This window comes from Monodelphis domestica, chromosome 2 (genome assembly GCF_027887165.1).
Source record: "Monodelphis domestica isolate mMonDom1 chromosome 2, mMonDom1.pri, whole genome shotgun sequence".
Classification (NCBI taxonomy): domain Eukaryota; kingdom Metazoa; phylum Chordata; class Mammalia; order Didelphimorphia; family Didelphidae; genus Monodelphis; species Monodelphis domestica.
In genome coordinates this window covers 362,335,727-362,355,996 of record NC_077228.1, presented here as the reverse complement: position 1 = coordinate 362,355,996, position 20,270 = coordinate 362,335,727, and the positions used below count along the sequence as shown (strand labels likewise).

At 34.6% G+C, this 20,270-nt stretch overlaps 1 protein-coding gene across 1 annotated transcript in view; it reads left to right on the top strand.

Annotated features, from left to right (window-relative positions):
• The window catches only part of ASCC3 (activating signal cointegrator 1 complex subunit 3), a 411,239-nt gene that overhangs the window by 265,798 nt on the left and 125,171 nt on the right, over positions 1–20,270 (top strand). The window contains exons 27-30 of the mRNA XM_056818622.1: positions 11,086–11,252; positions 11,368–11,513; positions 11,643–11,763; positions 14,701–14,843. Coding sequence (XP_056674600.1) covers positions 11,086–11,252; positions 11,368–11,513; positions 11,643–11,763; positions 14,701–14,843 — 577 coding nt within the window. The remainder of the gene's footprint in view (positions 1–11,085; positions 11,253–11,367; positions 11,514–11,642; positions 11,764–14,700; positions 14,844–20,270) is intronic.

Sequence of the window (20,270 nt, the reverse complement as noted above, 5' to 3'; positions counted from 1 at the left end):
CCCTCCCATAACCAATGAACAGTTCCATTGGGTTTTACATGTGTCATTGTTCAAAACCTATTTCTATACTATTAATATTTTCACTAGAGGAATCATTTAGGGTCTATATCCCCAATCATATCCCCATTAAACCCTGTGATCAAGCAGTTTTTCTTCCATGTTTCTACTCCCCCAGTTCTTTCTCTGGATGTGGATACCATTCTTTCTCCTAAGTTCCTCAGAAATGTCTTGGATCATTTCATTGCTGCTAGTAGAGAAATCCATTACGTTGGATTGTACCACAGTGTGTCAGTCTCCGTGTACAATGTTTCCTGGTTCATTTGTTACTTTCCTTTGCTGTCATGTTAGCCAGTCGGCTAAGTGTGAGGTGGTACTATTAGGAATAAACTGGTAGGTAATAAGAGATACTGTATCTTCTTTTTAGTTTGGTTCTTGTTGTTGTTAAATCAGTTGGCTACCAACTGCAGTTGAGCTATGGCCTCAATAACAGGTTTGGCCTAGTAAAAATGTCTGATAGTAACTCTCTATGGAGACTGAAGTAAAAACAAAACTTCTATTTAATAAGGTTTAAAAGGTTTGAGGAAAGGTAAGGAAAGATAATGAAGTTTGAGGATTAGAATTGATTCCTTAGTCTTAAAGGGGTCTAAGCTTTTTCCCATGCTACTAGTTTGCCGAGACTTGCTTCCTGCTCAAGAAAATCGAGCTTCCTTAAAACATTCCTTACAAATATCACTAAAAACCTGGCGTCTATACTAAATAAGCTATGCTGATTTCTAATCCTTTCAGTTATATAAGTAAGTTTACTTTCTCCTTGGATCTCTTTCAGTATTAAATAAGTTCAATTATTTACTCTCTGCCCACTGCCAGCCTGCAGGGCCTAACTAGGATTTTCCACCTAAGTAGGCCACAAAATGCCTTGGTCCTCTCAGCAGTCACACAAAGGGAAAACAGTCTCTCTCTCTTTCCTGTTGATTTTCCTTCACAGACTCATCCCAGAAACTCTAACATGTTCTCCTCTTTCACCTGCCACTGGTTTTTTTTTTTTTTCAGTTTTCCAGAAACACAAACTTCCTCCTAGGGGAAAAGACTCCAGGAGTTGTTTGGCAATTGGAAAAACCCCAACTGACTCAGGCTACCCAGAATTCCAACAGGCACCCTTCCCAAGATTCTGTCTGGCCTTATCAGAAACCTTACCCACTATTCTTTACCCTGAGCTTAGCTGCTAAAATCCCAATTACTCCAAATGGTCCTAATATTAGCCCTATGGCTTAATTAATCCTAATACTACCTCAGTGTTGTTTTGATTTGCATTTCTCTAATCATGAGAGATTTAGAACACTTTTTAATATGTTTATTGATAGTTTTGATTTCTTTATCTGAAAATTGCCTGTTCCTGTCCCTTGTCCACATATCAATTGGGGAGTGGCTTGTTTTTTTTTTTTACAATTGATTTAGATCTTTATTAATTTTTGTAATTAGAACTATTTGACATAATAAGCAAAGACGTTCAACCAAATTCCTTTTATGACTCTGTGATAAGGAAATCACCTTAAAAGACTGATATAGATTTATTTAAGGTCACCAAGGAATTCAGCTATGTAATTCCTAAATGAAGCACTCAAGTCAGCTGCCAATTTTTATGGTGTTTTAATTATAAACAGGAGGAAGAAAGTATTAGAGGGAGAGAAAGAGAAAGGGAAAGGGGAGAGAAGGAATTAGGGCTTAAATACCCACTCTGCTTAGGCTGAGCCAAAGCGGGCCCATGGCCCTGGATAGCCAAGGCAAAGAAAGAGATCAGTCCCTATCACTCACGTGACCAAAATGGAAAAAACAGTCTGTGGGCTCCTCCAACTCCAAGCACCAGGCTCCAACAACCTCTCTCCCTCCTCACAGGAAGTCGCAAGAACTCCTGAGCTGTCCTCTACCTCACTTCCTCTCTCTCACATGTGCCAATGGTGGCTCTAGCTTGACCCAGGACTGCCCAGAGGTCTGTTTCCTTTGTACATGTCTGTTGAAGGTCATATTCTCAAATAATTAAATCTTGAGTTTTGCTGCAGCCCTTCCTAATCTTGTTGCCCTGAGTAGGGTGGAGATTGTAGTTTCCAAGACCTGATTCTGTTATTCCAAGTATCTCTATTGTTATTGATCAGGAAATAGCTAAATCCCATCTTCTAAAGAATGGTCTGAATAGGGTTGAGTAGTTTTGAAATTCACAACACAAATATGGTACTGATTCCAAAGCAAGGAAGGTCAAAAACAGAGAAAGAAAATTATAGACCAATCTCCCTAATGAATATAGATGCAACATCTTAAATAGAATATCAGCAAAAACACTCCAGCATGTGATCACAAGGGTTATTCACTGTGATCAGGTGGGATTTATACCAGGAATGCAAGAATGGTTCAATATTAGAAAAATCATCCACATAACTGACCATATAAGCAAGCTAACCAACAAAAATCACATGATTATATCAACAGAGGTAGAAACAGCTTTTGTCAAAATAGAGCAGTTATTCCTATTGAAAACACTGGAAAATATAGGAGTAGAATAAATAGTATATGTTTAAAACTATTAGCAAGCATCATCTGCAATAGAGATCAATTAGAAGCCTTCCCAATTAGATCAGGAGTAAAACTAGGATGCCCAGTATTACCTTTCTTATTGAATATTGTACTAGAAACACTAGCAACAGCAATTAGAGAAGAAAAATGTAAAAATTAAATTTAGTTTCTCTACTCAAAGAGTTATATTTTTAGACATTTATTAAAGAGTAGTAGAATTAAGAAATAAAGAAATACAAATAAGAAAAGCACGTGTAACCTACTACATTTGCCTGCCCGGTAGAGAGATGCGTGTGCTTAGAAGTGGAAGCAGAAAGGACAAGTAGGCCGAGAATCACTTTAAATACAATTTATGTTCTAGGCCCAGGTGGGAATTCAGGTGATATTATAGAGATTTCTGGGAACTACCAAAGACTTCTGGAAATTGAAGTCTGGGGTTCAAATCCTTATTTTTACATTCCCACATTTGATTCTATTGGGAAAAGCTTTCCCAAAAGGATCATGAAGACATAATCAACTTAAAGATTACAATAATTTGAGGATAAGAGGAAAAAAAGAATAAAACCAATAATTGCTAGATGCATTGAAAAAAAAAAAGCCAGTTATGGGGCAGTCCCCTTTGGCATGAAAGTATACATACAAATAAATATTCAATCAACCACAGCCAAAGTTCATTATTGATTTTCTCGTGCAGCTTGTGGTCTGGAGGCATCATCATGGTGTCTTCTCCATGGTTCTGGATTCGGAGAGGTAGCATATTTCTTAACCTAAAATTCTTCTGAAAAGGAATTTAAACTTTGCAATTTAAATGATAATATTTTTATATTCCCCCATGAAGAGGATGATTGAAAAACACAGGGATCATTTAGGCATGGCTTAGTTATGAGGTATATGAATCAGTTGGCAAGAGAAATTAAAAAGACATCAGAAGAATACAAATAAAAAAAGACAATTTCTGGATGAAATATAGACTATCAACATCTTATGTGTAAAAATTCTAAGTAAAGGAAAAATAAATCTATAACTGGTCCCTGAATCAGGCCCCAATTAAAATGATATAAGCAAATAAGCATTTACCCAGTCAGAAGTCAGGTCTACAGAAAGTTTGCCACACCATGAAAGACAGAAAAGGGACTAAATTTTAGGAGCCAAGTTAGGGATTCTTGAATATAAGTATTTTCACAAAGAGTGTGGATACAAGGAAGGCCTACATCTTATCGTATGTTAAGCATCACAACCTTGAGTCTTCACACTAGTTCAAGTCCTTTGTATTGGCTTAGAAGTACATCAATCCTTCCTGGATTGGTTTCTTTGGCCCTGTGCAATGGCTCTTTTGTATATCTTGTCCTGGAATCAGACAGAATCATTAAGAAAAGGCCCATAATTTTTTAAAAACAATTAGTGGCATCAAATTTATAGTCTCAAGCTTTTGGGGCATGCATTGACATTAAAGCAAATGTATTTTAAACTTATATTACTGATAAATCAAAAAGTTGAAGAAAATCTTAATACTGGTGACATTTGCTTCAAATATAAATAGGAGAGAAAAAATTAAAAAACTGAAATAGTATATTGTACATTCAAGAAAAATATAAAAGAGTTTTAAAATTAAAAAATATAGCTATAATCATTGACACCCTGTGTCAGCTAAGAAAAGATAGAATACAAGACTTTCTCACCAAAAATGAGATCCATTTCCTCTTTATATCTGGCCATGATCCACTGTGAGTACAAGCAAATGAATTTTACAAGGTAACAGTTTTTTTTAAAGAACACTTGTATAAATATGTAGGTATCAATATACCCAATATTCTCAATAGTCCAGTTAATTACAATAGCAAACAAACCCACTATCTTATTTCACATAAGTTGCTGTATGGCATTTTTAAAAGCCACTGATGGATATTTGTCACAATTTTTACAAAAGTAGCAAATCTTTCAACCATGGTAAATGTATTTTTAAACAAAGTAAAACTTATTTTGGGTCTAGAACATCATCAAGAAATCTAGATATCATTACAAAAATGTGGCAGAGGAGTCTAGGAAAAACTCAAACCTCTTTAAAGTGAGCTGAAGAGTTATAAATGAGAGATGCTCCTTTTTGTTTTTTTTGGAGGCTTCAAGGGGTACAATGCCCTGGGATTAACTGCCCAGGTTCCATTCACATTTTTATAAATGCGGGAGTTAGTGGTTATAATTATATTTCACTTCAGCTACTAAAATGGGCCTTACCTCGTGTTAGGGGCAGGCAAAATGTCCAGAGATTGTTAAAAAAAAATTCTAAAAATCATGTCTAAAGACCCCTTAAAATCAATTTGAGATATTTTGCTCATTAAATTTTCCAAAGGTTGTTATACAATTGTAGTAATTTTCTGATAGAGTACATCTATCATCTATGTGACAATTTACAAAGTCAAAAATATGCGTTTACTCAGTAATATTTGTTCAGTATAGATATAGGGGAAAAGCAACAGAATATAACAGTAGTTAAAACCCAGTACATTAAAATGACTCAGTATAACAGTATACAACTGAATACATTAATATATGAACTTAAAACCAAAAAAATTAAATCTTAAACAAAACAATAAGTAAAATGCAATAAAATACAGAGATATTTTTATAAAAAATTGGAGTCTGAAATGCCTTAAAAATATAACCTCCAGTCTCTTTAAAGTTCCTTGGTTTTTTTTTTAATTATCCATTTTGATGCCTATTGTCAGAAGGCAGAAGATTGGTAAGGGGTAGTCAATAAGAGTTAAATGACCTGCCCAGGGCCACACCGCCAGGAAGTGTCTGAGGCCAGATTTCGACCTAGGACCTCCAGTCTCTAGGCCTGGCTCTCAATCCACTGAGCCCTTGAGCTGCCTTCCTCACCCATAGTAAGGGTGGGTTTTAGGAATCTCAAATTGGGCCAAAGAATTGCAGTGAGTTGAAATTCTCTCCTGACTCCCAGGTGAGTTAAGTGAAAGAATCAATACAATCAAAAGATATCCTTTTAAAGCAGCCATGCTTCTACATTCCTGTTTCAAAAAGTCTCTACCTTCTCCTCTTTCTCCCCCCCTGTGCCCCCTGCTACGTGGAGGCTAAGGAAAAATCACCCCCATTTTTACCAGCTGGTTTTTGATCTTGAAGAAATTGGGTCTGAGGCCAGAGTGGGATCATCTGGGGCCAGGTAAACAAGAGAGAGACCAGGAGCCGGAGCCGAGGTGGGGTGGGCAGAGCCGGGACCAGGTCCGAAGAGGATGGCTGCAGGCAGGAGAGCAGGGAAGCAGGCAAGCAGGAGCTGATCAAGGTGATTTTCTAAAAAGCCTAGGAGAAACTTGGCTTAAGAAAATCTAGGCAGAAGCTATTAAAAGCTGAACTTAGTCACAGTAGAGAAAAGATTTAGGAAAGTTAAGAAGATTCTGGGTATTTCTTCAAAACCCACGTGATTAGCCAAACTGTTAAAATTAAATTTAGTTTCTCTACCAAAAGAGTTATATTTTTGAAGTCTATTAAAGATTATTAGAATTAAGAAATAAAGAAAAAAAATAAGAAAAGTATGTGTAACCTACTCACTACGTTTTGACTGCCTGGTAGAGAGATGCATGTGCTTAGAAGTGGATGCAGAGAGGGCAAGTAGGCAGAGAGTCAGTTTAAATACAATTTATGTTCTTGGCCCAGGTGGGAATTCAGGTGATATTATAGGGAATTCTGAGAACTGCCAAGGTCTTCTGGGGATTGATATCTGGGATTCAAATCTCCATTTTTACAAAAAGTAATTGAAGGTATTAAAACAGCCATTGAAGAGACCAAGCTATCACTCTTTGTGGATGATACGATTATCTACTTAAAAAATCCTAAAGAATCTACCAAAAAGATAGTGGAAATAATCAACAACTTTAGCAAAGTTGAAGGACACAAAATAAAGCCACATAAGTCATCAGCATTTCTATATACTTCCAACACATCCCAGCAGCAAGAGGTATAAAGAGAAATTCCATTTAAAACCACCCTAGGCAATATAAAATACTTAGGAATCAACCTGCCAAGACAAACACAACTACAAAACACTTTCTACACAATTAAAACTAGATCTGAACAATTGGAAAATCATTAATTTCTCATGGGTAGAACAAGCTAACATAATAAAAATGATAATCCTACCCAAATTCATTTACTTATTTAGTGCCATACCTATCAAATTACCAAGAAACTTTTTTTACTGAATTGGAAAAAACCATAACAGTTCATTTGGAATAACAAAAGGTCAAGAATATCAAGAGAAATAATGAAAAAAAAATGTGAACAATGGGAGCCTAGCAATACCATATCTTAAACTGTACTATAAAGCAGTGGTCACCAAAACAGTATGGTACTGGCTAAGACACAGAAGGGAGGATCAGTGGAATAGATTTGGGATAAATGACCTCAGTGAAACATTGTATGATAAACCCAAAGATCCCAGCTTTTGGGACAAAAATCCACTATATGACAAAAACTTCTGGGAAAATTGGAAAACAGTATGGGAGAGATTAGGTTTAGATCAACACCCTACAGCAAGATAAACTCAGAATGGGTGAATGACTTCAACATAAAGAGGGAAACTATAAGTAAATTATGTTAACACAGAATAGTATACTTGTCAGATGTTTGGGAAAGGAAAGATTTCAAGACCAAGCCAGAGTTAGAAAAAAATCACAAAATTTAAAATAAGTAATTTTGAGTACATTAAATTAAAAAGGTTTTGTACAAACAAGACCAATGCAATCAAAATTAGAAGGAAGCAACAAATTTGGAAAACATTTATAACAAAACCTCTTGACAAAGGTCTAATTACTCAAATATATAACGAACTAAGTCAACTGTTAAAAAATCAAGCCATTCTCCAATTGATAAATGGGCAAGGGAGAACCTTATACACAGAGATGGACTGTTGCATAATTGAATGTAATGTTCTTCTCTACTAGCAGTAATGCAATCATCCAGGACAGTTCTAAGGGACTTATGAAAAAAATGGTATCCACATCTAAAAAAAGAACTATATGAGTAGAAACACAGACTTTGAACTGCTTGATCACATGGGTCGATAGAGATATGATTGTGGTGCATAGTCTAAATGATGACCCTATTGCTAATTTCAATAATATGGGAATGTCTTAATCAGCAACACATGTAAAATCCAATGGAATTGCTTGTTTGCTACAGGAGGAGGGGCGAGGGAATGAACATGAATCATATAACCATTGGGAAAATTTTATTAATCAATTAAATAAAATTTTTAAAAAGAGTTGGTTTTATTCTAATTTGGCTTATAAGTTTTTTCTTTATCCATATTGTGCTTTGATTTTTTTGCTCCTCATTGGAAATTAGTTTTTTGTTTGTTTTAAAGATTAATGTTTAAGAATTTCCCTGCCATTAGCAGCTAGAAAAAACAGGAAAGGCCTCTTTCAAAAAGTGAAGTTTTAGCTTAGTCTTAAAGGACATCATGGAAACTTAAGGATGTGGAGTTGAGAGAAGAGACAATCCAGGCATAAAGAATAGCCAGTGCAGAGATACAACTATGGGAGAGGAAGTGTTGCATGTGAAAAAGAATAGCAAGTAGGCCAGGATAGTCAGATGGGGAAAATGCTAACTAAAAAAGCTGGGAAGGGAGGGACTAGGTTGTGAAAACCTATAAATGTCAAAAAAAAAGAGTTCATAATTGGAACTTTGACATGGTCAGTTCTTCAATAAAGAAAAAGATCACCTTGCTAAATGAATGGAAAACAGTTTGGAGTGTGGAAAAACTTACAACAGATAAATCAATTATAAAATGAAAAGTGCCTAACCTAGGGTTAAGACTGAATGTAGAGAAGAAGAGATTGTGAAAGTAGCAATGACAGAGTTTGGCAGTGCATTTTGGTATAAATATTGTCAATCTGGGTGACTAGGAGAATGGCAGTGCCCTAACCAGTAATGAACCAGTGTAGAAGAAAAAAAGGGTTGGGAAAGGGTATATATGAAGATAATGAATTCTGTTTTAAACCTGTTGAGTTTGCTATACCTACTAGAAAATTATGTTTCTGTAAGTTAAAATTTTTAGGTAGTTGGAGATGTGTGACTGGCCCAACAAGAAGCAAGGAATTGTATATATACCTGTGAGGAACACATCTTCATAATGGTGATGGTTTAATTGATTAGAGCTGATGAGTTCACCAAGTGAGGCAGTATGTAGTGAGAAGACACATAGGACTGGTTTTGGGGGGAAGCAGTGATTTTGACACTTCAGTAATGTTAAAATGCCATTTGTAGCCATAAAGTTTCTTGCCCCAATATTTGTAATATTTGTCAGGGCTTTGTGGTTTATTTCTTGTGGCATCATTCGTGTCCATTGAAGCCCCAGGTTTGGGTAGTCTGGCCATCAATTTTGACATATCCCTGGAGATTTCGTGTCACATTTTGGAAACATGTCTGAAGATATCAGATCTCTCTGCTGATATCATGTCAGCAAAAATATTTTATTAAAAAAAATTCAGGAAATTACAAATCATACCTGCTTTTCTATTCTTCCTCTAATCTTTACTAGAGGATCTTCTGTCTCCATATTATTTAACATTCCTTCAAGGTCAAACTGCTGCTTTTTTCCTAGTATCCTCTAGTGGCTTCCTCTTAAAGAAAAACCTCTTTGGGGCTATTATCTAGAGGAATCAATGGTCCCTCTTCTGTGTGACATTCTTCTATCTTCTTACTAGCATGTCAGAATTTACCTCTGTCTCTTTGAATCCTTTTCTTTTTTTCACACAAGCTCTTTTGTATGTTTAAGTAATACTTCATTGTTGCAGATAATCTGGAATGTGGTACTCTTTTTGTGCTCCTTTGCTTTCTTTTAACTCTTAAGATAACAGTCTTGTGACCAGAACAGATACACAAAAACATCCTCATTCTGGGTTCTCCATACTTAATGGAAATGAGATGCCCAGTTCTCCTCCTTGTTAGTGTCTTTTACTGGATAGCTATGGTAAACTGCTTTTGAGATATGAAAAGTGTTGCAACATCCTCTTGAATATTTCATTAGCATTTCTTTACATCTTAATCAACAATTCCACCTTTCTCTTCTCTTACTGAATTTCATCTTGTCTTACCAATTTATTTTGCATGTTTTGTCACAACTATTTTTCCTTTAGGTCTTTTTTAATTGCTTCTAATCTTCCTTTGTTTTCAATTACATATAGAAATAATTTTTTTGCAATTGTTTTCTGACATTTTGTGATTCAGAATCTTGCCCTCTTCCCCAACCTTCTTTGAGGCAGTAAGTGGTTTGTTTATAAGTAAACCAGTGATTTCATGCCATACATATTTCCACATTTTCCAGGTGTGATAGAAGACACATATACATACAATAAAAAAAACTCAGGAAGGAAATAAAATGAAAGATGGCATACTTTGATCTGCAATCCGATTTCAACCCTTCTTTTGGCTTTGGATAGCATTTTTTTTTTTGTCATGAGTCCTTTGTGGTTATCTTTGGATTTTTTTTTTTTTTGCTGATAACAATTTAATCTTTTCACTGTTGATCATTTTACAGTATTTCTTTTTCTGTAGATAATGTTCTCCTAGTTATGCTCATTTCATTTTGCATCAGCTCATATAAATTTTTCCAGGTTTTACTGGAATCATCCTATTCCTTATTTCTTAGGGCAGGGTTGGAGAACCTTTTCCCAGTTCCAGTGCTCAGAGGACAAATTCAAACTGTCTGTGAGCCCTGGGTCTACCTGAGAGTTGAGGGAGAAAGTGCTTTCTTTGGGCAGCTGGATAGAGGGGTGGGGCATGCAAAAGAATGCCCTCAGATCCTTGGAAGAGGAGGAATGGAGCAGCTTCCTGACTACATGGATTACACCACTTTGCCAATGAGGTCTTATGGTATGGCAGTATTCCATTACAACTTGCTCATCCATTCCTCAATTGATGGATACTCCATCAGTTTCTAGTTCTTTGCCCCTACAAAAAGAGCTGCTGCTGATATTTTTGTGCAAGGAGGTCCTTTTCCCTTATTTCTGATTTCTTTGGGATATGTACCCAGTAGTGATATTGATAGTTCAAAGAGTTTGCATAGTTTTATATCCCTTTGGATGTGGTTCAGATTGCCTTCCAGAATGATTGTATCATTTCATAGTTCCCACCAGTAGTTTATTTATGTCCTAATTTTCCCATTCTTCTCCAAAATTTTTCATTTTCCTATTTTGGTCATATTAGCCAATCTGATAAGTATGAGCTGGAATCGCAAGAGTGGTTTCAATTTGTATTTCTTTAATCAATAGTGATTTGAAGCATTTTTTACCATGACTTTTGTTGGTTTTAATTTCTTCTGCTGAGAACTGCCTGTTCATATCCTTTGACCATTTCTCAATTATGGAGTGGTTTGTATTATTAGAAAGTTGACTCAGTTCTCTATATAGTTGAGAAATAAGACCTTTGTCAGAGATACTTGCTATAAAATTTTTTCTCCCATTTTTTTTGTGATTTAAATTTTTTAAAATTATTTTTATTTTTCTCCAGAGTTATTGAGCTAACAGGAGATGTGACTCCTGATATGAAATCCATTGCCCAAGCTGACCTTATTGTCACTACACCAGAAAAGTGGGATGGAATCAGCAGAAGCTGGCAGAACAGGAGCTATGTTAAAAAAGTTGCCATTCTCATTATAGATGAGATCCATCTGTTAGGTGAGTGCCATTTTATATAAAACTGATTTTGAAATCCTGACTTTCATTTTCATGCCTAGAACTGTCAGGGTCAGAGCTTATTAAATGATTAATGAACATTCTTCCTATTTCCTAGGGGATGAGAGAGGCCCAGTCCTAGAGGTTATTGTGTCTCGAACTAACTTCATCTCTTCTCACACGGAAAAACCTGTTAGGGTAGTTGGATTGTCTACTGCATTAGCTAATGCCAGAGATCTTGCTGACTGGCTCAATATTAATCAGGTATGTGAAATATCTACAAATATGAAATTTAAAAATTATAGTTCTTGGATGAGTTGATTTAGAAGTAGCATCAGGAAATTATAAACTTTAGTATTGAAAAAATAACATTTTTCTACACATTTACTCTAGATGGGGTTGTTCAACTTCAGACCATCAGTTCGTCCAGTTCCTCTGGAAGTCCATATTCAGGGTTTCCCAGGTCAACATTACTGCCCTCGTATGGCTAGTATGAATAAACCTGCATTTCAAGGTAAGCTTCAACTCTTTGGAATGGGATACTAGCCAGTTTACTTAGTAGACTTCAGGGCATTTTTATACCATGTGGGTTTCCTTGAAGTGGGGACTGCTTTTGTTCAAGTAAATGTTATGAAGCCATTTGCCTAAGTTGTTAAGGGAACTAAACATGTGGAATTAGTTAACTATTAAAATTGAAGAAAACTTTCATAAATGGTAATAAAAATAACATCTACAAAAGTATTTGTAATTTTAAAAAATAACAATAATGTAGTGTATTTATCTGTCTAGGTACTTTTACATATTGCTTACTAACTTAAAATGATGAGCAGAAGTTACAAGTCAAGTAAACATTGCATAATTATGATTTCAAAGCAATACCATGAAACTTAAAATTTTCACGGCTTCTAGACATATCACTGTTTTTTCCCTTTTTCTTAGCAAAGGAAACAAACTAGACAGATTTAAGAACAACTCTCTGATTTTATTGAAACATGTTTTGTTTTGGTTGCATAAGGAATATTTATTATATCAATTAAAAATAACTTCTCAAATAAATTCTGTAATGAGGACTGCTGTTGATTGTGAGGTGGCAGTTGTGAGGTGACTTTTTAGCTGCTGTAATTAGCCTTATGACAGAGGCAAAGTATTGATTGTGAACTAGAGACCAATCTTGGCAGTTCAGATTATTTACACCTCCACAGAAGCATTGTACAAAATCACTAATGAACGATAAATCTGCCCTGAGCTATTCAGCCACACCTGTTCTTGTCGTAACTAAAATCCATTAGATGTTGAGTTTACAAAAAAGAGAGAAATAGAGAAACATTCATGGTTGTGTATAAACTACACATATTTTTCTCATATACATATGTTTTAAGATGTTGTGACTATAGTATTATTTGCCAAAATCTTACCATTTGTAGTCTATAGTGTGCTAATACACAGTATTGGATACTGGACGGGGCAATGAATACATTTTGTTTTTATAATTTATTAGTATGATTGGTTATGGATATCTAAGGATGTCTACAGAACAATAATTGGGGTAAAGTATTCTATGTAATATAAATCATTTGTAAATATCTGAAATATTTATACTGTGCTGGAGGTGGTTTTTGCATAACAGTTAGACTTATAAACTGTTTATTATACCTGTAGTGGGTCATTGTATTTCATTAAGTCTAGAAATATGATTTTATGATGGCTTTATTTCTTGTGTAATTCATATAAATATAGTCAAGGTCATGTCAACATTTCCATTGTAAACCTTATTTCTTAGCTCATAAAAAAAATCTGCAGCCTACCATGTTTCATACAAGAGAAAGGACTCACTTTATTTTTTGAATATTTAGAAAAATGACTATTTTAAGAAAGCTATACAGGACATTAAAAATAATTCATTTATACCATTTTGTTAAGATTTTTGAACCACACACAGAGTTAGGGGAAATCATTTTCAGTTTTGGTAAATGATTTAATCATATTTGAAAGTGAATTTTGTGATTTGGCCTGAAAATTTTTTATCATTTTAGTCATATGACAAATGTATTCACCTCATTGTTTTTTGACCCTTATCTTCAATCTTAGACTCAGTACTGTGTATTGGTTCCAAGGCAGAAGAGCGGTAAGGGCTACGCAATGGGGGGGGGGGGGGAGGGGTCAAGTGACTTGCCTAGGGTCACACAACTAGGAAGTGTCTGAATTCAAATTTGAACCTAGGACGGTTTCTAGGCTTCACTCTCAATCCACTGAGCCAACCAGTGTCCTCCCAAACCAGCCCCCCCCCTTATTCTTTGTTGTTCTCTACATAGGCCCTCATGAAATAGCCTCACTCATATACTTTCAGGGTCATGTCAAAGCATATTCATACTTTCTTTAAAATTTACTCTTATACATAGTTTCTCACCAAAACTTTATACATTCCCAAATATTCCTCTGCTACTTCTTCCCTGTGTTTTGTATATGGGGGATATGGCAGGACAAAAAAAGAACATTTAATAAGCCCTTTTCAGTGTTTGTCCTTATATTCTATAAGGATCCACCAGACTGTGGAATAAACACTCACTGTGTTTATTCTATCTATCCTGTGACCACAGATATGACGGAATTTTTGCATGAAACATTTAAACCACAACATTAGAATGGATTCCCATGTGTAACTCTATGGACAGACAAAATTCCCCCCTTTCCTTCATATCTTTCGGTTTATCTTTATGCTTGGAGTAAATACAGTTGCCTAGTTGTCTTTCTAGTCCTGATCATCCACAAATGTAAGGAATGTGCCACACATAGGTAGAAAGCCTCTCCTTAAATCACCACTTTATAAAAGTAACACAGAGAGTTTCAGCACTTCCATTGTCTATTCAGCCCTTATTTGAGATGCAGAGGACATAATGAGAAAATGAAGTTGGAGGCTCCAATCACATTGGAACCAGAGTAATGTAGGTTCAGTTTGTTGTCATTTGCATTTTGCTTTATGAGAGAGAAGAGAAGAGAAGAGAAGAGAAGAGAAGAGAAGAGAAGAGAAGAGAAGAGAAGAGAAGAGAAGAGAAGAGAAGAGAAGAGAAGAGAAGAGAAGAGAAGAGAAGAGAAGAGAGAAAAGAGAAAAGAACTGGACAAGGAGATCAGGGACCTGAACTCTGAATTTCATTCTTCCACTGACAGCTGTATTCTCTTTGTATAGATATGTCACCTGAATTTCCATACATATAAATGAGGAGGCATCATTCCAGCTTTTCCATTACTTATGCTCAGTGAATTTTATAATAAACATAGTGAATGTTTATTGATTTGAACACACTTAAATGTGGCATTATTTTTACTGTACTATCATTAATATTATGTGAAGAAATGCATTTTTTTACATAATTTACTCTGAAATGTAATAAAAATTATCATGGAAATTTTCATAGGAAAAATTGTGTGTTTTTTTTTCCCATGACTTCAACAGCAATTAGAAGCCATTCACCAGCTAAACCTGTTCTGATATTTGTGTCATCCCGACGTCAAACTCGTCTTACAGCATTAGAATTGATAGCTTTTCTGGCTACTGAAGATGATCCTAAACAGTGGTTAAACATGGATGAAACAAAGGTAAAGAATTTGTTCTTCTGTTCCTCGTATATGTCACTTGTTTTTAATTTATTTTTCTGTTACTTGCCTATTTTCAAAATGGAGACTAAAACAAAGCAGTTTTTTTCATTCATTTTAATGGTCATGAACTGCAATTATTTCAGTAGTTCATTTGTCCTTATTTGGTAAGAAATTAGCAGAATTAATCTTGTTAGTGGCAAAAGTGAGTTTTTTTCTTTTTTTTAATCTTTCTTTTTTTTTTTCAAAATACTTGAAACAAATCCATTACTATATAGCATATGGGAGGGTTATCATATGTCCAGAAAAATATAAGCCTTTTGAGGTCAAGGACTATAATCTTTTTTGCTTCATAATCTTAGTGTCTACCAGTCATCAATCTACAAGCTTTTGTTAAGCATCCACTGTGTGCCAACACATTTTTTTAGACTTGTACCAATTAAGGGTAAGGTTCTGGAAGGCACATGTGATAGGATTATAAGAATTCCCCAAAGAATCTATGATTTCATCAACATAGAGAAGTTAAGTAGACATTCTGTTTATCAGCACAGAGCCCAGATCACAATTTCCCCAGCAACTTCGCAATTCCTTAGTAATTAGCTATTGAAGCACAGGGAGGTTAAGTGGTTTGTAAAACTGGACTCTTGGCATACACTGTAGATTCTAGATTATTCTTATAAAAAACTTTTATAAAACTTTGCATTAGCAAAGGTAAAACTGCAGAAATTAATGACAAAATCATGGATTATCTTTCTTGGCTCAAAAAACTAATCATTCTATCTAGTAAACAAGAAGTACATGTAAGATACTCTGTAACACTTGTTGGAGAAGGGGGGATCCAAAGATAAACCTGTCCATATTTTATATTTTGATTTTTATAATCAATGAAGACAAAATTTTCTTTGAATATAAACATTTATGAGCCATTATATACTGAACCCTACTAGATCCTTAGTGTATTGGATGGTAGTGTATATAAAAGACTAAGTTGTGGTTCTTGACCTCAAAGATTTTTTTACTTTAGAGGATAATATGATACACACAAATAAATATAATATAGAATTAACCATGGAAAGTATGTGAGAGGTACAAAATACTATGTAAGGCCTAAATTTTGAAATTCCATATAATATCGTTTAGACATTGCAATGTTTATCTCTTATTTCCAAATTACATAAAGATGTTGGTTAAGTCATTTTACCTCTTTGGGCCTCAATTTTCCTATTTAATTTTTTCTCCTCCTTTTCAATTTGAATAAATATCCTATTTAATCTTAACGTTATTTTCACATAGAAAGTTTATGTTGTCAAAATCTGCACAAATGTTCCAAATACTCTCCCAGCTTTTCTATATGTATGTATGTATACACACACTAAAGTATGTATATTATAAAACCCACAAATATAGACATTAACATCTAGGTTTGGTCTCATTTCATATATCTATAAGAATAATTCAACTTTAATTTTGGAATCTGCTTGGTTAGAATGAAAATCAAATTCAGTGAAACTAAGAAAAACTAGTTAATTCATGGTGTTTGGAGTTTATTTTGAATTCTGAATTTCGTCCAACCCTGTAGGTTAAAAGAATTTTATAGACTTGGCCCATTGTCATGGGTCACATCTATTTCAGTAGGATATAGAGTTGTGGGGGGTTTTTTTGTGTGTGAGGGTAAAAACTTGATGTCATGTTTTTATAAAATCAAGAAATTAAGTTTAATTTTTTTACGAAAGGATGAAATAAGAATTAAAAATAGAGAACATATTTTATGTAATGTTTATTTATACTGAACATTTAAAATTTTGCTCTTTAAATGTTAGTTATTAATACTGATACTATGATTTGTTAATGTGCAATGTTAGAATGTCTAAGATTACCTCCCAAGGTTGTTGTAGGGATCAAATGAGATGATAATTGTAAAATGCTTTCAAACAGCACACATCACAAGAATCACAAATGTTAGCCAACATTATTATTAGAGTGTTTATCATTATCATCAACATTATTATATTGAAGAATAATATGTATACATCTGTTAATTGTCTATATTTCTTTACTACCAAATTCTTCCCAGAGAAATTTGATTTTTTTTTGCCATTTCCTTTTACAGCTCATTTTATTTATTTGTTTGTTAGATTTTATTTAATTAGTCAATTTAGAATATTTTTTCCTTGGCTACAAGAGTCATGTTCTTTCCCTCCCCTTCCTCCACCCCTTCCTGTAGCCGACACGCAATTCCACTGGGTTTTACATATGTCTTTGCTTTTTATTAAATTTTTATTTAATTAGTCAATTTAGAACATTTTTCCTTGATTACAAGAATCATATTTTTTTCCTCCCCTCCCACCACCCATTCCTGTAGCCAATGTGCAATTCCACTAGGTTTTATGTGTGTCCTTGATCAAAAACTATTTCCATGTTGTTGATGTTTACACTAGGCTGATCATTTAGTCTACATCCCCAATCATATCCCCCTCAAACCAAGTAATCAAGTAGTTGTTTTTCTTCTGTGTTTCTACCTCCCATAGTTTTTCCAGTGAATGTGGATAGCGTTCTTTCTCATAAATCCCTCCGAATTGTTTTGGATCATTGCATTGCCTCTAAAGGAGAAGTCCATTACATTTGATTGTACCATAGTGTATCAGTCTCTGTATATAATATTCTCCTGGTTCTGCTCCTCTCATTCTGCATCAATTCCTGTGTATTGATTTAGAATCTTGAACTCTAGAGGGTTCAATGATGCCATTGATTGTTTCAAAGAATTATGGGACTTTGCTTTATGATTCTGTCTGATTCTAGAAGAAGGGAATATAGAAAAGAGCCACTCTACAGGGCTAAAGAAGCACAGAGCACCTGCATAGTGCCTATGGAGCACACAGTCAAAGAGACCAGATCCCAGTGGGATTAATGTAATTTTGAGCCAAGTCAAGAGGACTGGAGCTTGTTTGGGGTTCGAGGCTGTGGCTGTTTTGACATATGTCAGAGGATGGACTTTCTGTGAGCCACATTCTATCAAGCACCTACTTTTTGCTGCCATCCTGGCTCCCATTTGCTGCTGAAATCTATTCTATTTTTCTCTTTTATTTAGATTTTTTCATGTTTTTCATTTTCTTTTGCAAATTGATTCATGTACCTCATAACTCAGCCATTCATCCCTGAGTGATCCCCGTGTTTGTTATTATTCACCTCAGGGTGGAAAGTTATTGTTGTGAACTTTGATTTAAATTTGAGCAATTTTAGGATAAGACTTGCTACCTCCCAAAATCTAGAAAGCACTGTGAAGATTCTTGCAGAGTCCACATGCTACACCACAATATCCAGAGTGAACATTGGGATGAGAATTTGAACATTAGGGGGGTGGGGGGGAGGAGGTTGAATGCTTTGGTTTTTGAATGTCCATTCTTCTGCCAAAGGGACCTGCCCCCTAATTGGCTTTTTGTCAATGCACCTATCAGTGGTTTTGTTCCTTTTCCCTTTTATTTTCCTCTTATCCCCAAATCGTTGAAATTATCCTTTAAAAACCATAATATTTGTATATACCTATAGTTGAAGTTATAAGTAAGTTATGTTTTCATGATCCATTGGGGAGACTGGTCTCCCAAGGGATCAAGGGGGGAGGTGTATTGATTTAGAATCTAGAACCCTAGAGACTACATTTCACATAATCCCCTTTTCCTTTTCCTCTGTCCCTATATAATTTTATAAAATATAATACTTAGTTATTGATTATTAATTTTAAAACCCACACCTGGAGGTTATTCCAGTTCACATGAAATTCCTCCAGTTCAATATTCCTTTGGGCACAATAGTATTCCATCACCAAAATATCCCACAATTTATTCAGCTATTCCCCAATTGGTGGGCATCCCCTCATTTTCCAATTTTTTGCCACCAAAAAGAGCGCAGAGATGAATATTGATGTACAAATCTTTTTCCTTATTCTCTTTTTGGGTTACAAATCAAAGGACAGAGAGTCTTAGTGCTCTTTGGGCATAGTTCCAAATTGCCAATTTGTTGCTTCCCTCCTAATTTTGGTTGCATTGGTTTTGTTGGTACAAAAACTTTTTAATTTAATGTAATCAAAATTATTTATTTTATATTTTGTAATTTTTTCAAACTCTTTCTTGGTCTTGAAATCTTTCCTAAAGATCTAACAAGTATACTATTCTGTGTTCACTTAATTTACTTATAGTTTCCTTCTTTATATTCATGTCATTCACCCATTATGAATTTATCTTGGTGTAGGGTGTGAGATGTTGATCCAAACCAAATCTCTCCCATACTGTCTTCCAATTTCCCAGCAGTTTTTATCAAATAGTGGATTTTTGTCCCAAAATCTGGGATCATTAGATATATCATAGACTGTCTTGCTGAGGTCACTTACCGCGAGTCTATTCCACTGATCCTCCTTTCTGTTTACTAGCCAGTACCATATTGTTTTGATTACCACTGCTTTATGGTATAGTTTGAGATCTGAAACTGCAACGCCCCCTTCCTTCGTATTTTTTTTTCATTATTTTCCTAGATATCCTTGATCTTTTGTTCTTCCAAATGAACTTTGTTATTTTTTTTCTAATTCAGTAAAAAAGTTTTTTGGTAGTTCAATGGGTATGGCACTAAATAAATAAATTAGTTTGGGTAGGATTGTCATTTTTATTATGTTAGCTTGTCCTACCCATGAGCAATTAATGTTTTTACATTTATTTTACACATTATTAATTGTGTGGAAACAGTTTTTTATAGGTTTGCTCATATAGTTCCTGTGTTTGTCTTGGCAGATAGATTCCTAAGTATTTTATATTGTCTAGAGTGGTTTTATGTGGAATTTCTCGCTACCAAGATGTGTTGAAAATATATAGAAATGCTGATGAATTTTGTGGGGATTTTTGTATCCTGCAATTTTGCTAAAGTTATTGAGTATTTCCACTAACTTTTTAGTAGATTCTCTAGAATCCTTTAAGTATCATCTGCATAGAGTGATAACTTGGTCTCCTCGTTGCCTATTTTTATACCTTCAATTTCTTTTTCTTCTCTTATTGCTATTGCTAGTGTTTCTAGTATAATGTTCATTAATAGAGGTGCTAATGGGCATCTTTATTTCACTCCTGATCTTATTGGGAATTAATTAATAATTAATTAATTAATTAATAATCCCCATTGCAGATGATGGTTATTGATGGTTTTAGATATATACTGATTCTTAATTTTTTTAGGAAAGGCCCTTCTATTACTATACTTTCTAGTGTTTTCAATAAGAATGAGTGTTTTATTTTGTCAAAGGCTTTTTATGCATCTGTTGAGATAATCATGATTTTTGTTGGTTTGCTTGATATGGTCAATTATGTGGATGGTTTTCCTAATATTGAACCATCCTTCCATTTCTGGTATAAATTCCAACTGATCATAATGAATAAACCCTCATGATCACTT